Source organism: Camelus bactrianus, chromosome 8 (genome assembly GCF_048773025.1).
Source record: "Camelus bactrianus isolate YW-2024 breed Bactrian camel chromosome 8, ASM4877302v1, whole genome shotgun sequence".
Lineage (NCBI taxonomy): Eukaryota > Metazoa > Chordata > Mammalia > Artiodactyla > Camelidae > Camelus > Camelus bactrianus.
This window is the reverse complement of record NC_133546.1, coordinates 12,343,644-12,368,826: the sequence shown is the minus strand read 5'-3', so window position 1 is coordinate 12,368,826 and position 25,183 is coordinate 12,343,644. Positions and strand designations below refer to the sequence as shown.

The 25,183-nt window shown below is 40.4% G+C and overlaps 1 protein-coding gene across 3 annotated transcripts in view; it reads right to left on the bottom strand.

The window, feature by feature from the left end:
- RGS17 (regulator of G protein signaling 17) overlaps positions 1–25,183 on the bottom strand; it is an 86,769-nt gene that overhangs the window by 9,397 nt on the left and 52,189 nt on the right. The window contains exons 2-4 of one of the 3 annotated variants that reach the window (XM_010965732.3): positions 16,463–16,606; positions 1,804–1,893; positions 116–350 (exon numbers count right to left, since the gene is read on the bottom strand). In XM_010965732.3, the coding sequence (XP_010964034.1) occupies positions 116–350; positions 1,804–1,893; positions 16,463–16,581 (444 nt within the window). In that variant the 5' untranslated portion in view covers positions 16,582–16,606. Of the gene's footprint in view, positions 1–115; positions 351–1,803; positions 1,894–16,462; positions 16,814–25,183 lie in introns of those variants that run through there. The other 2 variants (XM_074368132.1, XM_074368134.1) reach the window with 2 other exon arrangements.

Sequence of the window (25,183 nt, the reverse complement as noted above, 5' to 3'; positions counted from 1 at the left end):
CCAGGGAAGCCTTCTAGCCTGTCCTCACCCCAGGCATGACTCAGTTTGGACAGAGGTCCTTTTCAGTTCATCCTTGGTCTTAAGAAGCCCACATCACTATCTGCCAGATTTTTACCTCTTTTGGTGATAGGATAGAAATGTAATCTTCATATATCATTCTGGCCTTTTCTTCTATGACTTTTTTGTTCTGCTCTTTCTTCAAGTCTTCACAGGCAAGCCAGAAAAGTAGGTTCTCCTCACTGTATTCTGTTCGGAGGAACTCTCTGAAGAGGTTTCTTCCGGCCGGGGCCTTCATCATCTTGTCAAAATTTTGAGACCAGGACAGGACTTCATCTGAAGTGGGGTTTTGGCTGCAGAGACAGAATGGGGCCATTATTAAAGACAACTTTGACATGAAGGCTGGCCCAGGTGTAGGAGAAGGCAAACAGAAACGCTATTCAATTGCTGCCATCTAGTGGTCATTGTGACTCAGTTCGGCCTGAGCTGGCAAACATCTGCCAGGACTAGGCTAATTATTTCTGGCTCTTGACAAAAATTCCTGTAGGCACAAGCTACGTGTTAGGGAGTCAGACATTCGGAAAGCAAGGGGCTACACATACCATGCACGTGGTCATCATAAATTTGTAATGAAACTTGGAAATGTTCAAATCATAACAACCTATTGTAAGTTGATAGAAACAGTTTATACATTACTTTGAAAGGCAAACTGAACTTTTTTGTTTGCATCAGATGTAGCTTTTAATTTTCAATCCATAAGATACAGTTTCTCTTCCCATCTCTGGTATTTTTTATTTTCATTTTCACAGGATCTAAAATAAGAATACATAGTGTGGACTTGTCACGTATTTTCCTAAACTTTAATAGTTATTCTAGTCAATATTGTGAATGGAGTTATCACAGTTTAAAAGGACCAGACCTTTATCATGACATGAGGGACTTTTTAGTTCTCTATATTCAGATCTTCAACAACTACTTTCCTGCAGAAACCACCAGTTATTACTTCCTTATCCATCAAAGAAGTAGAGGAGAGAAGCTTGGAGATTCTTGTGGTTAAATTGATCCTGGTTTTGCTTTCCCATTCATTGGTCTGTTTAATAATTTTCCAACCTAAAAATACATTTGTTCCAAAAAGTACTTATATTTTATTTATTCTTACCTTTTTGACCGAGTATTTTAAATAGATTTGCTACCATCCAAGATGCTTGAACTTTCTCATACAAACATTTTTAAAAGACAGAAAAATTACTATGAAGCATCCACATCAAAGCGTTCTCATAAGAAGCGGGAAAAGAAAGCACCTATTATACAAAGAATCTACTTGAATTTCAATTTTATTCTGTAAATACTGTAATTTAGCTTCTCACTTTGGAGACAATATTTGGTTTGAGTATGACCTGATGGAATTGGGGCCAGGGGCCAGCTGGGTGTCCTTTCTGACTGACTTAAGTAATTCCATCTTTTTTTTGTGTGTTTTAGACTCTTCCCCTATAAAGAGAACAACTTAAAAAATATTCTCAGAAAAGAGAAAAAGAATTAAGGCAATTTGGGGAGCTAATTCACCTAGCAGTCATTATATTCTGAAAGCGGTTAAGCTCAGGTAACGTTTTAGCCAACAGCATAGCTCATAGAAAAGTCAACAGAAAGCTATTGCAATCACAAACTAAGATCTCCCAGGCTGAGTGTGCATCCATCGCCCAGAACCATTCCGAGGAGGACCAGGAAGCCTGGGACTGTGTTTCAGCGCTGGGTAGGCGTGAACAGTGCGCACACACGAGACACAGTAACCATGGGAACAGCACTCACCACTCCTCTAGGATCTGGATGCTCTCCATCTTTGTGGTGTGTGTGGGTCTTCCCGCGCTTTCCCCTCTTTCTTCGTTCCTAACAGTGAGGCTGCAATGTAGTACAACGCTTTATTTTGTCAAGGGAAATCATTTCACGAAAAGCAAAAAACTCCAGGAAACTACTTCACAGAAGAATTTTTCTCAGCTATGTGAGAACATTTAGAGCACAGAATGAGCACCACCATTTTTACAGGACGAGTGAGCCTGTGTCGAGTGAAGGAAAGAGAACCCTTATTTAATAAAGGAATAAAGTGCATCATAACCTCAAAAAATGGGCACTGTCAGGCATTTGGACCTTGTCCTTACATAATTTGAATTACTTAAAATCTCTGAGATACGTGATTCTATGCTTTAATATGCGATCTATGTCTTTATGTTACTCTTTGGTGTAAAGTCATTTTGACTTTTGGTTAATTCTATTCATAGTCTGTTTTCCATTGATTTTTCCCCCATTGATAGCTAAAAAGATAAAAGATAGCGAAATCTAAAACAGAGTTTGCTAAGTTCACATCACCCTTCTCTGCAGACCGGGTTTGGAATCTCATTAATTCATTCTTCCATTCTTAGGAGCAAGGATGAGGGTGGAGAGAATGTAGACAAAGGGGAGACTTTAAGGAACAGGGGCAATCTACAACTGAAAGTGAGACTAGACAGAAATTTTAGTTGAGAAAACAGATTACCTGGAGGAAAAAGACCCCAGTAGGAATTGGAAAGGATTCTTCAGTCAGAGGACACTTTAATAGAAAAATAAAATATAATAGTGAAATTGAGTTTTTTACTTATTTCTAGGGAGCGTGGTAGATTCATTGGTGGAGAAAGGAGGGACCCCTCAGAAAAGTGGTGTGGCCCCAAGAATTCTGAGAAGCAGCAACAATAGCCAGTTGGTACTCAAATGCCCAGCAAGCTGAGCAGTGCTCTTCAGGGAGGTAGTGATGTCAGATGCCTCCCAGCCTTCAGTGCAGGGGAGCCACGAGGAAGCAGTGAGCTGGAATTCAGAGGGAGCCCACCATGGGTTAGGTCTCTGCCTATGGGCTCTGTGAATGTGTCTGCAGCCTGAGGTAGCCTAGGAAGCCACAGTCCCTGATGATGCCACATGCTTAGATCAGGGATGTTTTGAAGGGGAGAGCCATTCATTTCTCAAAGTATCTTTGAGTTAAGACTGCATCTCTGGCAGTTGATGTATTTCCAGTAATTATGGGAAAGTGGGTGGGAGGAAGTAGGACTCCACCATTGAGAAAATTCTCTGAAATTTCCTGGGAGAAATTAATGATGCCAAATGTATAAAAAATGCAACTTGGGGGGTAAATTCTAGAAATATCACATTTAAATGGGAAATTTGTACTCATTCTGCCAAGCTTCACCGCGCTCAGATGTTTGTGCGTGTAAAGTAAGGAACTATAAAAAGACTAGAAAATCAGCTTGCTTTCACTGATTAAATAGTAAACTCCTTGGAAATTTATTGCTGTTACATTTCCCCACAGTGCCCCGCAGAGTGTGGCACACCAATGCAGGTACGCTTATCTGAGGCAACATCTTTGAAACAATTTGTTCTCCATTGTGTCTTTGCTGTAGAGCAACAAATCTGGAATCCACACCCATGATTCACAAGTTTTTGAACATGAATTCTGGCTCTTGTATCTGTTTCTGCGATATTTACAAACATCCCAAATGCCACCATGTTAGAGTGAACATTGTGAAATATTGGATTGTGTTTATATCTTTTATTTCTGCAGATGGTAAAATATGGACACACATTTGTGCTAAAACTACTTATAATTGACATTTGGTAAGTGCCTAACTGCTCACCGTTTGCCCCATTTCCTGGTTTACTATTGGACACAGCAGTGCTCCGTAGAAAGAAACTGACCTTTAGCAATCTATGTGTTCTTTTTAATCAGATGTCCTTTAGAAACTGGTTTCAAAGTTTCATTTATCAAGAATCACTGACAGTGCCCTTTTAAGATTATGAGACATGGAGAAAATACTAGGAGCGTTGTGACTAGGCTGTTTGCCACTTTTCAAACAACTAAAACCAGGAGGAGACCAGCATGTACGTACAGTGCTCACTACGGAGTCTTGATCAAAGCTTAGATATTTTACGGAAGAAAACGCCAAGAGCCTATGCTAAGAATAGTAAAACAAGCATTTAAAATCCCATTAGAACCATATGATACCACTCATATGTGGAATCTAAAAAAGAAAAATAGAAGACACTAATGAACTCATCTGCAAAACAGAAACAGACATACAGACACAGTAAACAAACATGGTTACTGGGGGGAAAGGGAGTGGGAAGGGATAAATTGGGAGTTTGAGATTTGCAGATATTAACTACTATATAGAAAATAGGTAAACAAGTTTCTTCTGTACAGCACAGGGAATTACGTTCAGTATCTTGTAGTTACCTATAATGAAAAATAACATGAAAACAATCATATGTATGTATATGTATGACTGAAACATTATGCTGTACACCAGATATGGACACAACATTGTAAACTGACTATACTTCAATTTAAAAAAAAAATCCTTTTAGAGATTTTTCTATAATGATGACTTTGAGAAGAGAGAACACTTGGTACATTTCAGAAAATACGGAAATAGACCCTTTGCATGTGGGTGGAATTTCTGTTTGCTTACAGCAGAGTTTGGAGAGTGGGGTGGGGAAAACAGGACCTACTGCCCTTGACCTGGTTTACTTTGTCTAGTTTGCGCACTATCTAGTTTACCTGCTGGGTACTTGAGGGGCCTATTTTGGAAGACAGTCTGCTTTTTAAAGAAAAATAATTGGCTCTGAGGGAGAATTCTTGAAACGTTTGCAAATAAGATGAGAACTTGGCAGTAGGCATGGTAATAAACCTGGGATAGAGGCCGATCACAAAACCGCATATATGTACACAAAACCCTACTGAGGGATTAATAATATGCTTAAATTTAATCCAGTACAACATCAAGGCTCAAGAAAGAACCACTGTCATTTAGTAAAGGCAAGCCATCGTTTTCATATTCTCATATCGTGATACCCGATTTTCTTTTATATTTAATGCTTCTACCTCAAATTTCCCAGTGCAAAAATGGAATCAACTTCCTTCAGGTTCAGAAAAAGAATTGGTAAGTTACTCTTCAGCTATTTCATTTTTTCTCAGTCAAAATATCCTGGTAAAATCATACTATAGCTTTATTTAGGAGTCAACAGCAATTTACAAATATGTGTGAGACACCTGAGTTACGCAACGGTACTTGGAAAATCAAGACGAACGAGGCAGAGGTTCTGAAACTGAGGATTTCTGACAGGTTAATGGCATCACGGAGCATTACAATGAGAGCTAAAACAGGTGTTTGCTGGATGGAGACCTAGCCAAAGGGAATTACAAGCAAGGGAGGAAAATCATGTGTAGAGTTGTTAAAAAGGCCTATAGAAAAAAATGGTCAGATGGGATGCTTCTGGATGGGAGCCATACATTAGACTAGGCAGTGAGGTGTGGTTATGCAGGGGCCAAGAACACAATGAGGTGGACCCTAAGTCTAGGATCTACCTCCTTTCAGACGGTTTTGGCTTTCCATGCTTTATCGTCTCCATTCACTATGGGAACGACAGTAGTGACCTACTGCACAAGGTTGTGAAGCAAAGACTCCACACTTGTGACAAAAAGGCAAATGATTACACATGCTCGATTCAATGGAAGGGCAAGGTGGCTGCGTATTCAAATGACAATCCCAAGTTTACCAAAGGGCTTTTAATTTCAACCCGAGGGAATAAAGCCTGACACTTTGCCATTATTATAAAACACGTCTTCATACATCACCTGACCACTTCTTCCTCCCAACAGTCTGGTAAGTTCAGCAGGGGATTTGAGATTAATCACTCCCATTTTACTTAAGAGGAAGCAGCCACCGAGGTTGACTTACTCAACACACGCACACCGAAAACACAGCGGGGCTAGCACTAGAATTCACGCCTTCTGATTTCCCGTCTCCTGCTCATTTTCGCTGTGCAATGCTTCCTCTCTTGACGTAGAAGACTTCACTGTGGCATTTTGCCTTTTCAGTTATTTACAAACATTGATTGCTCTTAAATGTTTGGACAGGGTAAATCTCCTAGCACAGAGCCCTGTATTGAGTGCACAGCATGTCCCACAGCCATCAGACTCTATGCGGTATTGCCCAGAGGACTAAATATACAATAAATATCAGCGAGGAGCAACTTTTCGATTCCCGGGGACTTGAGATAACCAGGGAGAAAGGAGCTGTCACGGAAGGTTTGACAACAAAGCCTGACTAAGGAAAAGAAGCAGGGATGCCACTCGTGATGGCAGAACAGGTGTTGCTCCTGCAAAGAGTCTCCCTGGGACGTACCACCTGCTCCCATCAGCAAAGACAACTCGGGGGAGAAGGGAATTCAGAGAGGAGAGGAGCGCTGATGCATTGCTTTACAGAAAAGAAGGAAAAAGGCAGCAGAAGGGGGCACGGTAACCATATACCACCTACAATCTCAGGCATAGAAAACCTCAGTTATAATCAAACCTATGACTGAACCGCATCTCTTTCATTTATACGTTTTGGTAAAATAATTTAGTTTTGAATGGGCTGTGTGAGGATGGGAAGGTTGGTTAAAACTTTGTGTCTGGAAATGTTCCACAACACTTGTCTCAGAAAACACTGCCCCTGTAAGTACTCCTTCTATTTTTTATAATCATTTATCACATGTTACAAAACAAGTGTTTCATTTGGCTTCAGCTTTTATTTTGTAAACAAACCTCTTCATAGTAAAATAATTTGTTATTAAAAATCTTTCCACTAGATGGCTATGTTGCCTTTATAAACAATGTTTTAATCCAAATGAAATCTGAAAAAGTTTGTAAGTGTAATCACCCTTATTTGGGGGGCGGGGGAGGACCCAAAAAACTATTCTTCTATGTATGGAGTTTTAATAATTACATCTTTCTAAGAAATTTGAAAAGAGCCATTCAATTTTTCTGTGAATGAAATAATGAAACTCCAAAGGGATAAATTTAATCTTGGGAGGTGTGCATAATTGCACCCATTTTTCCTTTTTGCTATTTAGAACATCTTCTGGATCCTCCCCGGCCCCAAGTCATTTAAGTTAGGAATACTTTAGTCTTAAAAAGGGCAGGCATAATCCTATTCACATTGTAGTTATCCTTTCCAATAATGAGATGTTTTGAACTCTAGTGATTCTTGCTGGGGTAATATAGACCTTGAGTGATACATTCTTAGAACAAATTAATTAGAAAGTGTTTTTAACTACCAACAGGCAGGAAATATTTTTATTTAAAATGATTTAAGAGTCATCATGAGAGTGAATCCTCCAAATGCTTCTAGTCCCAGTTTGGGTTGTCTGTATATGCTAATTGCTTCTTTTGCTGCATGGAAACTGAAGACAAAATCTCTCTGCCTTCCCTGCTTGCTCTCTTTGCTACCAATTTCCCTCTGCACATGCCTCTGTTTGAAAAGATGGGTTTCCAAAAATCCCTTTCTCTATTGGTATTATATTTTTATTTCAAACTCTAGGTCATGTATTCTAGGTGCACAAACACATTCATTTGACTTAGAATGCCAGCTGCCTTTAACAAGCTATTACATGGCTAAAATCCAGGTCTACTATGTCAGCTTATGTTTAATTAAATAACCAACGCCTCCTATGAGGCATAAATAGAGTTTCTTTTTTTTCACTTAAAATTAAGAGAATTACAGGATTGAATATTTAGATATACTTTATATAATACACACCAATCATTAGAATCTTCTACCTCAGTTCCCAGGTTGATTGAAATCCTATTTTAAGCTCTTCCTTCAACACACTGTAATTTTCCCTGTAAGTCATAATTAAGTTAGTGGATGCATTTGTGGGAAACTAAGTATCTGGGAATGTGAAAGGCCAAATGGACTTTTATTTAGTTAGTGGACACTGTTATTAAAATGGTATGTAATCATCCAGGTCCTTAAATGCATCAGTTAAGTTGGAGCTGAGGCTTCTAGGTTGAGTTAACTTGTGTCTCTATCATAAAAAGCAGAATGAAAAGGTTAGAACTCGAGCAGCTGATAACTCAGAAAAACACTGGACAGCTGGCAGGGCCACTTCCCATCCACTCATTCTTTCTTCCCTGGGTATTTTCCAGTTACTGTGTGTGAGTGTGTTTGGGAGGAGGTGGGGAGCATCCTTGAGGACAACTACGACTGAAGCAACGATCCCGATTTGTGGGGCAAGTTAACCCCAGCAGATGATGAACTTACAACACCCTGGGAACCTGTGAGTGTGTGGTGCCAGCCACAGGGATGCGAGTTACACCAAACTGGAGAGAAAGGGCCAGGGACACAAAACACAAAAAACAGGTTCAGTTACATTAACTGACAATACGGAAATGGCACATGCTGAGTGTCTGGGGCCACGTCCTACAAAGTCTGGTCACTTCCCTTCAGCCTGCGACTTGCAAATAATACCCATCAATAAAGGATTATTCAGGGGGCCCCTAGGAAGTGTTGAACCCTAAACTAACTGGTTTATATATGTGGTTAATCACATCTTACAGATGAAGAAACTGAAGCTCAGAGAGGCTGAGCAATTTGCCAAACATTTCACAGTTACACGTTATGAAGCAGGGATGTGTCTGGGCCGAATCCCAGTGTGGTTCTCTTCCCTCCCCGCTGCTGCCTCTTGAAAGCAGGCTTTGCCTGACAACGGCATGTTGTTAGAATTTGGGCAGAATCTCAATACAGCAAGACCTCGTCTATTTACAATGAAACACACGGAGTTGTTATTCGACTATGACTTGTAAAACTGGTTGATTAAAAGGGTTCTGGACTTTTCAATAATCTATGTGTCTTTATACCAAAAAGTAGCAATGGCAGAAATCTGCTTTCTACTTAGGAACCCATGCTCCCAGGCTGCACTGCCTTCCCTTTAGGAGCTGGTACCTCCCGAGGATTCAGTCTGTAGCTCACTGCTCTGCACGCTGGGCCATCAGCTCTACCTCCTGCACGCTGTGTGCTGACGAAGCCCAGATTGTCATCTCTCACCAAGACCTGCCCTGCAAGGGCCAATCATCAAAATCGCCACTGCTAACTCCTGGGTTCCTCACATGGAGAGTGTCCAGGCCACCATCCCATCCTGCCCTCCCTCCCACGTCCCGTTCCAGCCACCTCGCGTTTCATGGCCTCACCGCCCACCCGGCCACTCGAGCAAGCAATAGCATTATCCTTCCTCTCCTTGCCTACTGCAAATTCTCTTCTTTATATTGAAGTCTTGTCAATGTACAATGTTGAGTTAAATTCTAGTGTACAAAATACGACACACATGAACTTATTTACTGCAGACTCTTGACAGTACTTCTTAAGTGCTTCTTGAAACTGGAATCTCTCCATTCCTTTTAAATCACCTTTTTATTTTGAGCTCCCGGCATCTCTCAAAGAGACAGTTACAGTAAAAGTCTCCTACTATCCTCGTTGTCTGTCTTGTCCTTCCACACACTTTGCATTGTCTCCGGAGGGATATACTTAGAACATAAAATGGACTTCACTCCCTTATTACTTAATAACCCTCCATCACTTCCCGCATCCGAAAGAGGTGTCAAGTACTAGCTTGTTAACACAGCAGAAAAGGCATTTTGTTACGTGGCGTTGCCTCTCTCCAGTCTTCTGTCTTGTCCTTCTGGAATTTATACCCCAGCAGTGCTGACCAGAGCTGAGTGCTCCCTCCGGGAGTCCTAGCTTCTACCCCTCGCCAGTACGACCAGTGTTGGTGCTGATGCTAACACACACACAGGAGAAGGAAGAAAACGGTGCCTAAGAAGAAATCCAGTGTTTCCGTAATTGGCTGCCACATAATTATATTCAGGCCTGGGAGGCTGCGCTTGTAATTTTTGGAAAAAAATTTGGTGACACAAATTTCTCTATTTTACAAAGTAGACTCAATGGGAAGAATCCAAATTCAACCATCCATTCAACCATTCAACACCTTAGTATTAATTCAACACCGAATGTGTGCCAAATAATAACTTATAAGCCAAAATACATTTTGGGCTATTTTAAAGCATGAAACTTCTGTGTATGTTTTTGAAAAGGCCCAGAGCCAATGGATCAACATGAACTTGTGTGAATTCCACTGTAAAATCCACATAATATGCTTCCTGAAGGCAGTCACCGAGAAAACCTAAACACAAGTCCCAGAGGAGAGTTCCTAGTACGGAAACCAGCGCAGGGAGCTGGGCCTCGGCTGGCCCTCCACGTGGGCAGCCTTGTCCAGGGCGGGGGGAGGCGTGGCCGCGGGTTGCCAAGCTCCGTTGCCAAGGTCACCCAGAAGCTCCGCCACGTCCTGGCCCACCCAGGCCCAGGTGGCCCTCACCACCTCACCACATCTAGTGAGTCAGCCGAGATTTGAGAGCGCCTCCCCGGCTCAGGCCCGGAGATGGATGGAGCCAACTGGGGTGTCTGGGCCTGCGGACGCCACCCCTGTCTCCCTGTCTCTGTCCTTGGAGGCACTGCCCGGCCCCCCACCCGCAGTCCCCGCCTCCTGTCCCTCGAGGATTCTGGGCTTCTTCCCCAGACTGAGGCTCCTTCTGTCATCCATTCTCTTCCCGACTGAGGACTCTTCCTTGCTTCCTTTGGAACTCCCTTCCCAGGTCACACCCCCTTCTGCATCTCAGCCTCGGGTGGCCCACGTCCTCCCCGGTCCCAGCCAGCACCCATCGCTGTGAAGGCTCTGTCTCCTCCGAAGCAGCTCCTCCACACTCAGCACAGGGCAAGGTGCAGGTTGGCCTTCCTCTTCCGCATCTTCTGAGGCTTCCGCCCTCTGACTTCCCCTTCTCTGCGCCTCCTGACCCCCCTCAGCTCTGTGATTCCGTACCAGGCTCCTCCTCCTTGGACCCTTCCCTCTCCTTCTTACCCTCCACCTCAGGGCCGTTGTGACACAGGTGTCCCCACAGGTGGCCGCAAGGCTCCCAGCAGGACCCTTCCTCGGTCCCTCCCTGACGTGGTTTCCTCCCGCTGGCTGTGAGCTGCCTGACCCTCACGGCTGGTCCTTGCCTTCTTCCAGCCAGAATTAACTTCATCTTCTTTCTTCAGCCTTTTTCTGGTTCATCCTTTCTACTTTCCTAAATCAGCTGAGGTCTAATACTTTCATCTAACATTTATTTTCCTCACATCTATCTTTCCATTGTTGGCCTAAGGACTGCAGTCTGACACTCAGAAAAACTATGCATTTACAGTAAACGGAGTCAAAAAGAACAGAATGCTTTCAATGGAAAAGAGTCAAGAAATTCTAGTTCTGGCAGTTTTCCAATAGCTAGCCCTCTGGTCATGGGTAACACAGACTTGACTTGAATAGTAAGCTTTTCTGGAGGGTGAGCTGGGGCGTAACACCAAGTATTCATGTCTAGATTCAGTTGCTTATTGAGAGTATGTTCCCTGTCGATGTAGAGACAGGGAGAATCTGGGGAAAGCTAATGAAGTGAACAGCTCCCGGCAAAAATTAGCATTCGATAAGCTGTAAATGAGCGAATTAAACGCATGATGTGGAGAAGGTCCACAGTCCTGATGCACACCTTCGGTTTTGTGTGCGTGTGTCCTGGGAAACCTGGGTGCATTTTGGTAGATGTCTTTGGGTCATGTGAGTTTAAAGATCATGTACGTGATAGAAACTATCAAGAAAATTCATCTATGACATAGCGAGACAGAGTTTCAAAGCTGGAACTCTTGGTAAGTGGTTTTTTGATGGTCTGGTTCCAAGCCCTTTGGAAGTCCCCTGCAGATGACTTGTGCTCCCACTTGAGATGAATCACGTCTCCCAGGGCAACAGGTGGAGAAGACTGCATATTCACTGGGGCCTCAGATGAAGTGATTCCACGTGCATGTGTGAGTGGATTTGTTTTCAGGGGGTGGTGCTTTCTTTACCATGGAACAAACTTGGATTTTGCTTTTTCCATCAAAAAATATTCTTTGGCTTTTAAAACATGCATTTCAGTATTTCCATTGGCAAAGGGCTAACGTGTGACAGCGTCAGAGGATAATACAGCACTGTTTATCAGAAGCTGTGGTACTTGTTACAAATAAGGGGAGGGGCAACCAAAGTACGTTTAAGAAGTGCTTAACATATACGTGGTCAGATCTGTCCCGTGGTCTGGAAACTCTGGAAACTAATGTGTTAAAAGGGGGACAATTTTAGCTTTCAGAGGGCTAGTTAATGTACTAAATTCAGTTCTGACCCATTTTCCTGCGAAGAATGAAGACTATTCCATGCAGTGGGCCGGATCTTGTAGGCGCTACATCGTAAGTAGTCCATGGGATTGCGAATCCCGTTTGAAAAGTTGTTTTTAATATAATTCTTGGAGACTTTGCAAAGTCAAAAGCTTGGGAAATGGTTCATAAAAAGCCTGGAAATGAAAAGTCTGGCTGTATCATCTTCAAGTGGACAAAACAGGGGGCTGGCTATTAAGAGACTCACATTTCAGTCCCACTTAAACTGTCATTAATGAGCTTAACGACAACAGGCAAGTCTTCAGTTGCCTTATCTGTAAAATCAGACGCAGAATTTTGCAAACACCAGGTTTTTAGTGAGGACATCTTTTCTTTCATACAAAAGTGTATACTTTAATCTAAAGTAAAATAGCTAAAGAGAGAACTATTCCCTTGGAAACTGCAAGTACCCACCCCACCTCCGTCCTGTCCCAGAACCACCTCCTCAGCACCACGCATGAGAAGTCATGGAACGTTCTGGAGGCATGGAATCAGAAGTCCCCTGAGTTTAATTTTTTATGAGTGAAGACAGAAGTCTGTCTTGCTTGATAGGACACTCCCAAGAGCAATAAGGAATTAAAACAGAAGTAGATTAGCACCTACAGACTCCCTTGTTAAAAATAGACTGGCTTATTTTAGTACAACCTCTGATGTTTAGGGAGGGGTCCTGGGACAACTTGGAAATTAGCTTTAAGCTCGAAATGCATTTTGAAAGCTCTCCCATTCTGCCTCCTTTGGAGTCATTTCGTTTTGTGAGCGCAACTCAGTTTCTAGTTTGCAACACACTTTTTCACAGGTGTCTGAATGACCTCATGGAGTCACACTGTCTTGGTGATGGCAGTTTCATGAGGAGCCCACATCTTTCAACGGTTTCTTTCTCATAAAGAAAAGGGAAGAGAGGTAACCACCTGCAGAGGCAGGTCACTCTGAACCCTGGTATAAGGTGAACATTAAGTTTTGACAGTGGCAACCTTGAACCTCTGGACAAGTGATCTTGACAAAACTCTCCTGTGTGAGAACAACTTGGTCCCACGTACAGAAGGGTTGCAAGTTTATAGACTGCCTGCTTTGCAGCCAGATGGATGCTCGGGCATCCACGACTCACACAGCACAGGATAAAGGGTCTAACCCTCACTGCCTCATTTTCTCTTCTTCAAATGGAGGGCTGAGGGGAGAAGAGGGAGATGGAGACTGATCTGGGGAAGAGGAATGATTCCTTTGCGGGGACAGAGGGCAGATCAGCTTAAGAAGCCATTGTGAAGTAATCCTGACTTTTTTAGCTTTCTGAAGGAAACTGGAACTATTCAGCGGTTATGTATTTATCCTCTGTATCATCGCCCAAAATAAGGCATAGTGGTAATTTTATAAAGACAGAGATAAATTTAAAAATGAGAGAGGAGCTGACAATGAAATATGAATGAGAAATGCAAATTTGAGGAAAATACGAAGTTGTTTTAAAAACTCCTAACATGTGAGGCTGGAGTGAGGTATTTCTATTTATTACTCGATATAGAAATTTATTTTCTTAGCACTCTATTTCCTTAAAAGGAGGTAAAACCAGCTCCATGACAACTGTTCCTAGTTACGAATGACAGTTACTTCATACTTTGATTTCTAACTTTTTTGTCCCTAAATTAGGTTTTTCAGTATTTCTCTTTGTTCTGCTCCTTTGACCTACCCTGGAAAATTTGAAGAACATTTCTTTCTCTTTCTTTTCCCCCCACTCTAATAAGCCTTTACAAATTCTTTTTCTAAAGTCAAAGTACAAAAATTATGGTATTTAAAAAATGCATGTGTGGAGGACATTTCCATTTATAATGAGATAATGGAGGTACAATTAAAATCCAATTTAACTTCCATTCCTTTTTTTAAACAGTTGCTTACATTAGAAATTACCTATCATTTATCATATATAGAAGACTTGCACGTTTATAGACTGTGCATTTTATGGCGTAGACTTGGGTATCCATGACTCATTGTCAGCAAACACAGTTCTTGACAACGTCAAGAACTAACAGAACACTCATCCAATGCACCACATGTTTAGGGTCCAAATACTTGTCACCCTGGAGGTGTGGAGAGTTAATGCAGCTTTCAAAAGCTGTTTTATTCTCGGTCTAGTTTATGTCCTGTGACAATCTGATGCTCATGAGCTCATGTTGAATATTTTGTTATTTAATGTGCACTTTAAGAATTAATAAAAGCAAGTCTTGCTAAATATCTGTAGGACAGATGAAAGCAAATCTCACTAAACATCTGTTTGACAGCAAATATTGTACAACTCAACTTCAATGTTTGCTGTTTTAATCCTACAGCAATTCAGGAATAAGTTTTTGCAGGCAAATAAAATCATCTACTAATTACTGGAACCTGGCAAATTGCAGATGACAAATAGAAGTACAATCCTCAACATGATGGAACAATATATTCTCGATGTTTTATACGAACTTTAAAATCAATAACTTTCCTTTCCGAGATAACTTTTTGTATTATAAACACAAGTTGATCTTTTAAAAAATATATACATTATCTGAAGGAGTCCCTCTTTAAAGAGATTTTATTTTTCCAATGTGAAGTATTCCATAGCCCGGTAACTTAACTCCTATTAAATGCATACTATAGGTCAGGCACTGTTTTCATCTTGTATGTGTTTGATTTCATTTAATGTTGAAAACAACCTTATGAGGTAGGGATTCTTAATACTATCATTTGACAGATAAATTTAAGGATACTAAGTAACTTGTTGAAGGTCAAACAGACAGTGACAGACAGCACAAGATTTGAAACAGGTAGCCTGACTTCAGAACCACCATATTAAGTCACTACCCTGTATTGCATGGATTAAGACCAGACCTAGTTCATTTCCTTAGAAGTGAGATAGAGCAAAAGATTACACAATTGTATTGAAATCTTTCTCTCCTCTAGAGCTCTATTTCCTCCTTCTGAAACACTTAAGACTTAAGAATGAAAGAAAAAGGAATCATATATGACTTCCCCCAACAAAGACTCAGCATCTAGGAAGCAATTTTGATATTTATAGAGACTATCTTAAGCCTTCCAAATTGCTAAAGTATCGCATTTCTGGCAATGAAGTTTTCTAGAGAGCTCAGAGCTTGTTCAACAGCAAGGCTGCCATGGGAGCATTAGATGTTTCCTTGTGTATTTTGGCCACCATGATAGACCATCATGCCACTGTATCATCACAACGACCTGGATGGATGCTGGGAACCTGCAGAGATCAAGCACGAGAAGGTGTCTCAAGCATCTGGGCCTTTCTTTAGGGTTGGGAATAGGTCAGCGAGATCCAGAAGACCATTCCTAATCCTGTGAAATGGATCTTAGAGGATCCCAAAACGTTTGGTTCTATGGAAAGTTCCATCAAGTCTAGCACTCCCCCACCCTGCCCCCGCCAGCCGAGAAAGCTCATCTCATAAATCTTGGGACTCTGGGCCTTATTGATTTTCTTATCTCGATACACGTTGGCATTTGGAACTAGAGGAGGTTTTCTGAGGTGTCTGAATCATGGACATTTAGTACCAGACAGGACCTTGAGAATCAACTGGTCTAAATCCTCACCACTATGCCAGTGAGGAAACCGAAAAACGGAGATTACAACTGTGTATGATGTCACAGAGCCTATCATGATAAAACCACAGTAGAAAGCAGGCCGTCTGGCTCTAAGTTTAGAGTTTTTAACCCACTGGCTTCACACCCATCACAGTCCCTGAGCTTTCAAACCTGTGGATGTGCATCTGTGGCACTTCTTTCGGTGTCCTTTTCCGGAGTCTGTGGCTGAGGCTGCCACCTGACCCTGATTAATCTACACCCTATGAAACAGCACAGAACTAGAACGCCACAGTGAATACTACATACAGAACCTCTAGATATTACTTTAGTGTCCCCACACCTTCTGGAATGTGGGAGAATGTTGTTTACTGTTAAATTAATATATAACCATAATCTTATTTTTACCCATAACTTTAAGAAGCATGGCTGGAGAAAAACATGATATCAAATATAAAACAATATAATTTTAGAACATAAATTTTTAAATATAAAAGTATAAAATAATATAAAACAAGATGAGTATGGAGAAAACCATGATATAAAATCAATATAACAATATAAAATAAAGTAATCATTCTTCACCTTGTTACCAATTTACAGGTAGATTCCTAGGCTATATTATATATTGCCTGTGAAAATGTCTGCATCAAACCAATGATTGTTTCCAGTAATTCCTACTGGTATAGGGGGAAAATAAGGCAGATTGAGACGTTTCTATGACCCCAAGAGCTGATGTTCACGTTCACGCCAGTTCTGAGCCTGCTCAGGGCTGGTTGCATCGTACAGGGAGGAGGACGTACCAGGAGCAGCTACAACAACAGCACCAACAGAAGCAACACGTGTTGTTGGGCCTCTGGTTTCCAGGTGCTTGAGACACAGCAGGTGCTTCTTCATTCTGGGGCTGCTGCCTTTTCCGCATTTCAGCTACTGCAGTGCCCAACTGGCTAAAAGAAGAGAGAAAAACAGAAGGTCTGAAAAAATTATGATGAAGGTAAGCTGCCTGGGCTGAAGGAAGCACCATTTGACTTAAGGAGTGGGGAAGAAGATAATTTAAGAAAAGGTAAAAACGAATACGCTTTAGCAGGCAAACTGAACATCCTCCAGAAAAATTTTTTTAGGAGAATATTTGAAAAACTTTGGGGATAAATTTCCATCGTCATCTGCTGCATACAATCATAGGAAGTGTTGCCACGTAATCAAAATCAGTTGGTAAGGTAAATATGATAAGGTTTGAAAATTTATTTTGAACTTCCTTCTTTACTCAAGGATGATTACACCTGCTTTCCTTTATGAACACCTTTAAATGGTTATAGGGGGTGTGAGTAACTCGTTTGTCCCCTGATGTTTACAGTAAGGTTAATTGCACTTTGCACATCGTCAGTGCCAGGTTCCTAACTCATAACATCGTGAGGAAGAGCAGTTTGTTTTTGCTGCCCTCTTACCTCCTTTTGAAACATTCAATCCTTTTTGGCACTTATGGCTCACTGTCCAGGGGTCTTATCTTGATAATATTGTCAAAATACCTTATTCTGTATTAGGAGTCCTTGTTGCAAAGGCATCGCCTCCCTTTCCTCCAATCCCCAAATTTATTTTCATTTAGTATGTAATTGTGAAAGATAAACACTGTCAAATCCAGGAGAATCATTTTTGTGGAATTTGTATATCATGGCAGATAAGAAAATATTTGGGTACACAATGTCCTACCTGTGACCTTACAAATCAAGACAAATGAGTTGCCACATATTTATAAGACTGACCCTGATCTAGACGTTTGTTAAGAATAAAAAGTAAAGTCTTGTTTTAGTAGAATAATTTCAAATTTAGTGTGAACTTTTAGAAAAAACAAAGAAAAACAAAGCGTAAATAAAGGACAGAAATAGACTCATAGACAGAGAATACAGACGTGTGGTTACCAGGGCGGTGGAGGGTGGGAAGGGATAGACTGGGATTTCAAAATTGTAGAATAGACTACACTGTATAGCACAGGGAAATATACACAAAATGTTATGATAACTCACAGAGAAAAAAATGTGACAATGAGGGTGTATATGTCCATGAATAACTGAAAAATTGTGCTGAACACTGGAATTTGACACAACATTGTAAAATGATTATAAATCAATAAAAAATGTTAAAAAAAAAAGAATGCTACTGAATAACGTTTTCACAAATATGCAATGTATGTAAATCATATATATATATATTGTCATATGTGTGACTGACAGCAATGCTTATTAAAAATATAAAGTACTTTGGGTCATTTTGGAATTGTGAGCTCATGACCTAAAAAATATATCTTCTGTTCTGAATACAATTATAGACACTTAAAAAAAGTACTTTAGTCTTGAAAACAAGATAAACATCTCTTTAGACCAGAAACAGACCAGAAAATCACAATTGTAGGTGAACAGGGGCTAAAGCCACAGTCATTTTCTAATTCGGGAACTGGAGCAGATAAGTGTAAAGGTTCCTTCCTCCAGTGGGGTGAAAAATGCCATGCCTTGGGTAGTGGGAAACCAAAGTTCAAGTTACCTGAATAAAATCAGGGGCAGTGGTTCTGCCACTCATAAAAAGATGCTGAAAAAAACTATCGGTACCCTCCATGGTACCTAGCTGCAGGGAGGGAGAGGATGCTGAGAGAGCCAACCAGACCTAACGTAGGTCCAGCAGCCCACAGGTTCCGTGACTGAGTCAGGGATGTCTCCAAAACTATTGCTGGATGAAAGGAAACCCTGAGATGCTGATGAAAGAACTACTTTGGGACTGAGGGTCTTGACAGACCAGTGAAGACAAGTGAAAAGCATTGCATTACAAAGAATGAGAGTGCAAAATTCACCTCTTACTCAGTGTGTCTCCTGAAAGCAAAACATCCAACTTAACACTAAAAACCACAGAGCCAGCTCAACAAGCATGAGATGAGTATACTCCTGATCAGATGCAAATCACAGAAGCATACATTTAGGATAAACAATGTGATAAAGGAAAAAAAAGTCTCATATAAAAGAACAAGGAATTATAAAAACAAATACAGGCAACAATGAAACAAGAATAGACAGAATGAAAAATGGAAAACGTACAAACAAAACACATGGCCATGAGAAAGAGTCAGAGGGAATAATCTCTCCCCAGAGCAACTCCCAAGAGCATGGGTGATTGACAGGGTCAAGGGCTGTACCCAGAATTCAGCAAAAAGGTATAAAAAGATGAAACATAAAGAGGGAATTGAGACGAGAACAGCAGTAACACTGAAAGGCTGTAATATGAATCCAACAAAATTTTCATCATCAGGAGAGAATTAACAGATTGTCAGGGAAGTAGTATTTTCAAGGAGGTTGGCTGAAAACTTCCCAGAATCAGAAGAACGCCAAACAAAACAAAACCTTCCACTGAAAGAGAATACCACATGCTGAGCAGGATTAGTAAAATAAAAATAAAAGTAAGTCCACACTTTTATGCATTAAAATAGAACCACAGAACTCCAAGTTAAAGATACAAGCTGGATTACCCACAGGGGAGTAGCAAGCACTGACAGCAGACTTTTCACGAGCAGCATTAGATGCCAGAAAACAATGGGCAATGGGGTAACACCTTCCAAGTGCTGAGGGAGAAAAGCTATTACCCTACGATTTTATATTTAGCTAAAGAAAAATTCAAGAGCGAAGGTGATTTCTGACATATAAACTGAGTTTATTACTCAAATCCTCGCTGGACTCTACTTCAGTCAGAAGAGGACAAGATCAGAGAGACAACTGGAATACAAGAGGCAATTAAAAACTAAAATTGATAAAATATGATGCTGAACTTAATGACTGGCTGAAATAAAACCCCATGTATCTCTGTTTAGAAACAGTCTAGAAAGAAGTCTAGTCTTCATCATAATCTTCTGGGCCAATCAGCAGCATTTGACACAGTGACTACTCCATCCTCTTTGAAATACTATTTTTTTCTTGTCTTCCTGGGCACCACACCCATGTTTGCTTTCTATCTCACTAGTCACTTCTTCTCAATCTATTTGCTATTTCCTTCTTAACTCCCTCACCTCCAAGTTTTGGATGGCGGCAGTGCTCTATCTTTAGAACTCTTTTCTCTCTCACTTCTTGATGAACTCATTGAGACTTTGACTAGACCTGACAGTTTTCTGTTTGAAATTCTCAAATTCACAAGTCCAAAGGTGATTTTTTTCCCCTGAATTCAGGACTCATATGCCTAACCACCTATTTGACATCTCCACTTGGTTTTCTCAACTTGGCATTTCAAATGTAACACGTTCTAATCTGACCCTCTTACTTTCTCCCCCCCAAATTGTTTCTCCCAGTCTTCCCACTTTCAGTAAATTAAAAGCCTCATCTTTCTAATTACTCAAACAAACAAAACCTTTGAAATCATCTTCGACTCTATTTTATTCAGATCCCACATCAGCAGATTGGCAAATGTGAGACCTCTTAACTGCTCTCCTCCACCGCCGTCTGTTTGTACCACTCCTCATCTCTTCCCTTTACTCTTCCATTCCATTCTGTTCTCAGCACAGACTGTGCATAGAAAACACCCTCCTAAATCTCTTGTAGGTGAATAACCATGCAGAAGAGTGGCATGCTTTTGGGTATTGGATGATCACATCCTAGAACCCTTAGGTGCATCTACTTCCTGTGTATCACAGCAAACAGTGGTACTGAGGGTAATTTGCTGGGGTTTATCTGTAAATACAGAGGGTAAAATCTACATAACTGTTACATTTTTCCTTTCTAGAGTTCACTGATTCTAGTTTTTGCCAAAACAAATCTTCTTAATGTCATAAATGAAAAAAGAAAAATAAAAGTTTTGCAAAAAGATACATATTCCAAGGATTGTAACAGTCAAACACTTTGGAAGATGTGGGTGCCAATGCTTTTTCCTTCCTCTCAAACTCCTTAGGGAGAAAGATGGTTAAGAGACCACTTAATTTCATAGAGTAGAAGAGAGTAAAATGGGAAACTGGTTTCTCCTTTGCAAAGAAGTACATTCCTGTGCACAAAATCAAGGCCTCAGATTTTTTGAGCTGTTCAGCCCCAGAAGGACCCAGCACCCAGGGGCAAAAAAGGGTCGGGAGTAGGTGCAGCGGCATCCCAGGCTGCTCCTCCCACACTGGCCACCTTCAAGAACATTTCATTTAGTTCTCGTAGTGAGGTGCTGGGAAAGCTGTGATGGAAAAAGATTAATGGCTCCAGCACCACCATTTTCCCCTCAAAGCTTAGACAAATCTGTTAACAAGGATAACCCATAATTCTGAGATAGTGATCAGAGAGGGATTTCCCTTTGCTGTATGTTACCTGTATCTTCCAAGAAATGAGTAGAAAATTAAATTCTGAATTTACAGAATTTTACCCCATGTTGTTTCTTCTTTTTCTGGATTAGATGCAATGATGAAAATCATCCTTATGGAACAAAAGCAAAAATCAACAAGTGGAACTACATCAAACTAAAAAGTTTCTGCACATCAAAAGAAAAATCAACAAAATGAAAAGGCAATCTATAGAACAGGAGAAATATTTGGAAACCATATCTGATAAGAGGTTAATTTCCAAAATATATAAAGAACTCATACCATTCAATAACAAAAAAAATCTAACAATCTGATTAAAATATGGGCAGAGGAACTGAATAGACAGTTTTCCAAAGAAGACATACAAATGTCCAACAAGGACGTGGAAAGATGCTCAGCATCACTTATTATCAGGGAAATGCAAATCTAAACAATAATGAGATGTTATTTCACACTTATTAGAAAGGCTATCATCATAAAGATGAGCGATAACAAGCACTGTCCAAAATGTGGAGAAAAGGAAACCTTTGTGTATCAGTGATGGGAATATAAGTCGGTTCAGTCACTGTGGAAAACAGAATGGGGGTTCCTCAAATATTTAAAAATATTACCATCATATGATCCAGCAATCCCACTTCTGAATGTATGTCCAAAGGAAATGAAAATAGGATATCAAAAAGATATTTGCCCCACCATGTTTATTGCAGCATTATTCACAAAAGCCAAGATACAGAAACAACCTAAGTGTCCATCAATGGATAAATGGATAAAGAAGATGTGACACACACACACTGGAATATTATTCAGCCATGAGAAAGGAGGACATTTTGCCATTTGTTACAACATAGATGGACCTTTTGGGCATTATGTTAAATGTGATAAGGCAGACAGAGAAAAACAAACACTGTACGCTAACGCTTATACATAGGATCTAAAAAAAGCTGAATTCATAAAAACAGAGAGTAGAATCATAGTCACCAGAAACTGGGGGGTGGAGGAAATGGGGAGATGTTGCTCAGTGGTACAAATTTGAACTTAGGAGATGAGTATGTTCTGAAGAGCTAATGCACAGTGTTGTGGTTACAGTTAACAATACTGTATTACATATTTTGAAGTTGCTAAGAGACTTGATCTTAAATATTCTTACCTTTAGAAAAGAAAAGAAATGATAATTACATGATATGATGGAGGTGTTAGCTAATACTATTGATGTAATCATATTGCAATATATAAATTTGTCTGAATAATGTGCTGCACACCTTAAATTTACACGATGTTATGTGTCAATTCTATCTCAATTTAAAAAATATCTTCACAGTTTGAGCAATGAGCCAAACAAAAAATGACATTTAAAAAGATAAATACAAGGATATGAACTTAGATCTAAAAAACCAGAATAAGACGAGGATGGGAGAAATATGGCTTAATAGGAGTATATCTAGGCAATTTATTGGACAGTAAATTCTGTGTTAATCAACAGTGTGATATAAACAAAATAGTTAATGGAAATTTAGAATGTATTAAACAAAGCATGTTTTCTAAAACAAACTGTTCACAGGTCTTCTCTGGGCTGGTTAAATAGTTACATTTAATTTTGGTCACCACAATTTAAGAAAGAAATTGAAAATTTCTCAGAAGACTAAAGGAACAAGAGTTTAAAAAAAACTCAAAAAATATCTCATGAGAATACTACTCTTGGAACAAAGGTCTTTAAAGACTCAGGTAATCTGAATCATAATATTTGAAGTGATACCATGTAGAAGAGAGTACCAATCTGCTTTGTAAGATCCCAAATGCTAGAAGATGGATCGATGAACAGAAGCAATTGGGAGAGTCTTGCTTCCATGAATAGAAAGTCTGTCGGATACTCAGATAAGACCTTAATTTACCAGTGAGGTTAGTCATGCTTTCCTGAGCATTCAAGTCAAGGCTGGACAATTCTAAAAAAGGTTGATTTCCAGGGGCCTCATGGATGGTTTTACTGAGAAAATTGTTCTTAGTTCTGAGGTTATTGCTCTTGAAATGGGCTGCCCAAGCTGAGAACTCTCTTCAAGATACAGTGGCGGAGACTCTAATTTGCAAAGATGCAGGCACCCCAAGACATGGAAGCAACCTAAATGTCCATCGATAGATGATTGAATAGAGAAGTTGTAGTGTGTGTAATGGTCAAGATGTTGCTATTGGGAAGAGTATTGATTACAGAAAATCAGACTGAATTGGGAAAGAGCTGACGCTGCACATCAGTATCAGTGATTTACTGTCTCAATCTTGGTGTAACAGTATTCTTAGAACCCAAACTTAGAAATACACCAATGGCAATGCTCTCCATCCCCACCCCCAAGCTGTACTCCAACCGTGGTGTGTAAACAACCTCTGGGGTCAGTCTGCGTCTACATCTCACCTCTGCCATCCACTGGATGACCTTTGGTTAGTTACCTCATCTCTTTTTGTCCCAGTGTCCTTACCTGCAGATAACTTGATAATAATAGAACACAACAATACACCATCACTACTGTAAGGATTAAGTGGACTGAATGTGTAAAACACTTGGAACAAATCCTTGTGCATACAGTAAGTGCTCAATAGTGACAGCTCTCTCAAGGTAATGCTGGACAGAGCTGTTCATAATGTTGCCAAAACATTGGTGTTGTACAGCGTTTTCAGGCTACAGATGTTGAAGATTTCCATCACCATCTTTCTGCTGAGAGATCATTTCACATCTTACAGGGTGGGTTGTAGTTTTGTGTCCATTGGTTAGACTCTTCCTTTCTCAGGGATCTACACAAAGGCTTACTTAGTGAAGAAAGAAGACCAGTGCTTTGGTTTTTCCTTTTACCACGAACACTGTAATTTTTATCACATGTAAATGAACCGAATCTCAAGTGACTCACAGTACCCACAATCAACTCCTTATCTGACAATCACAATTCATTATAGTTGCAGCCATCTTGTCATGTTTAGTGAAAGCATTCAGTTTCGTCACATAGTTGTTGATTCAGTGTTTAGCCCCCAAAAGATATTTGCTAAATAAGCCAAATTTGTGAGGCCCTTTTTAGCATTGGGACGGACAAGGAAGCTGTTCACCATGTACAGATATTTATTCCCAGTTGGGACTTCTTTTCCCTGCAAAGGAAAACAACTTAATTCTCAATTTAAAATTTCTGATAACTCCTCTGCTTAAGCAAACTCAGCATCTATCTATATAAAGGAGTAAGCTTTCATTGCCACTTCTTACCTCCTAACATACTCATCTAAAAAGAGTGCTATCCAAACCAGGTTTTCCCTTTTTCGGGGGTGTGTAGAGAGAGGGGTATTTTTTCGCATGCTTTTTTCAAAATTACCATATTATGATTACATTAAGAGAAATTCAAGAAGTAAACCTTTTGTGCATTCAGAGAATAATCGCTAAGAATATGATTCAGTCCACTCTTTTGGCGGTTAGAACCTGGCTCCATCAGTAAATACGTTCATGTGTTTCTTTTCCCTTGGCGATATATGAAGCTTGCTAAAATGCCACATTATGTTGAGTCAGCAATTCTTCCCACGTTCATGATATTTTCATAAATATTCATGAACACATAAATATGTATCATAACATATAAATATATAAAAGGACTAGAAAATAATTCCTCCTGTGCTTTTCTCTATCGTTAAAGCACAGAATTAAATCCATGTCCTTCCTCTCCTTGTTTTGGCTCAGGAGTGTCTATCGGGTACATCTGAAAGCGTCATTTGATGGGGCTGTTTGAAAAAGGCACCTGGGGCAGCTCAGCTGCTAATTTTTGTCCCCAGAAGATTCAGCCATTTCCATTCTGTAAGACCTCACGTCTTCTACTCTGGTAATTCTGTACTTCTATCAGCTTTCTATTCTATTTTCTTCTTTTAACTATGTGTACAAGCCTATTGATATGAGAACCAGACTGTGACCTCTTCAGGAGTCTCCCCTTTCTTGGTATCCCCAGCACTGGCGGGGGTGCCTCCTCCAGGCGGTCTCTGCAGACCCTCCCAGCCTGTGGGAAGGCGCCTGGCACTGCTCGACCTCCTTTGACCTGCAATTCCATCTTGCTTTGTGGCTTTGTCATTGGTACTTTTTTTCCCTACTAGACTATGAGGGCAGGGTCTGGGCCATTCACTGCAGTACTCTTGGTCCATGTGGAAGTACACTTACGTGTCTCAGCTAAGAACTGATGTTTTGTGAGCTGGGGCAAGTATTCCACTCCTC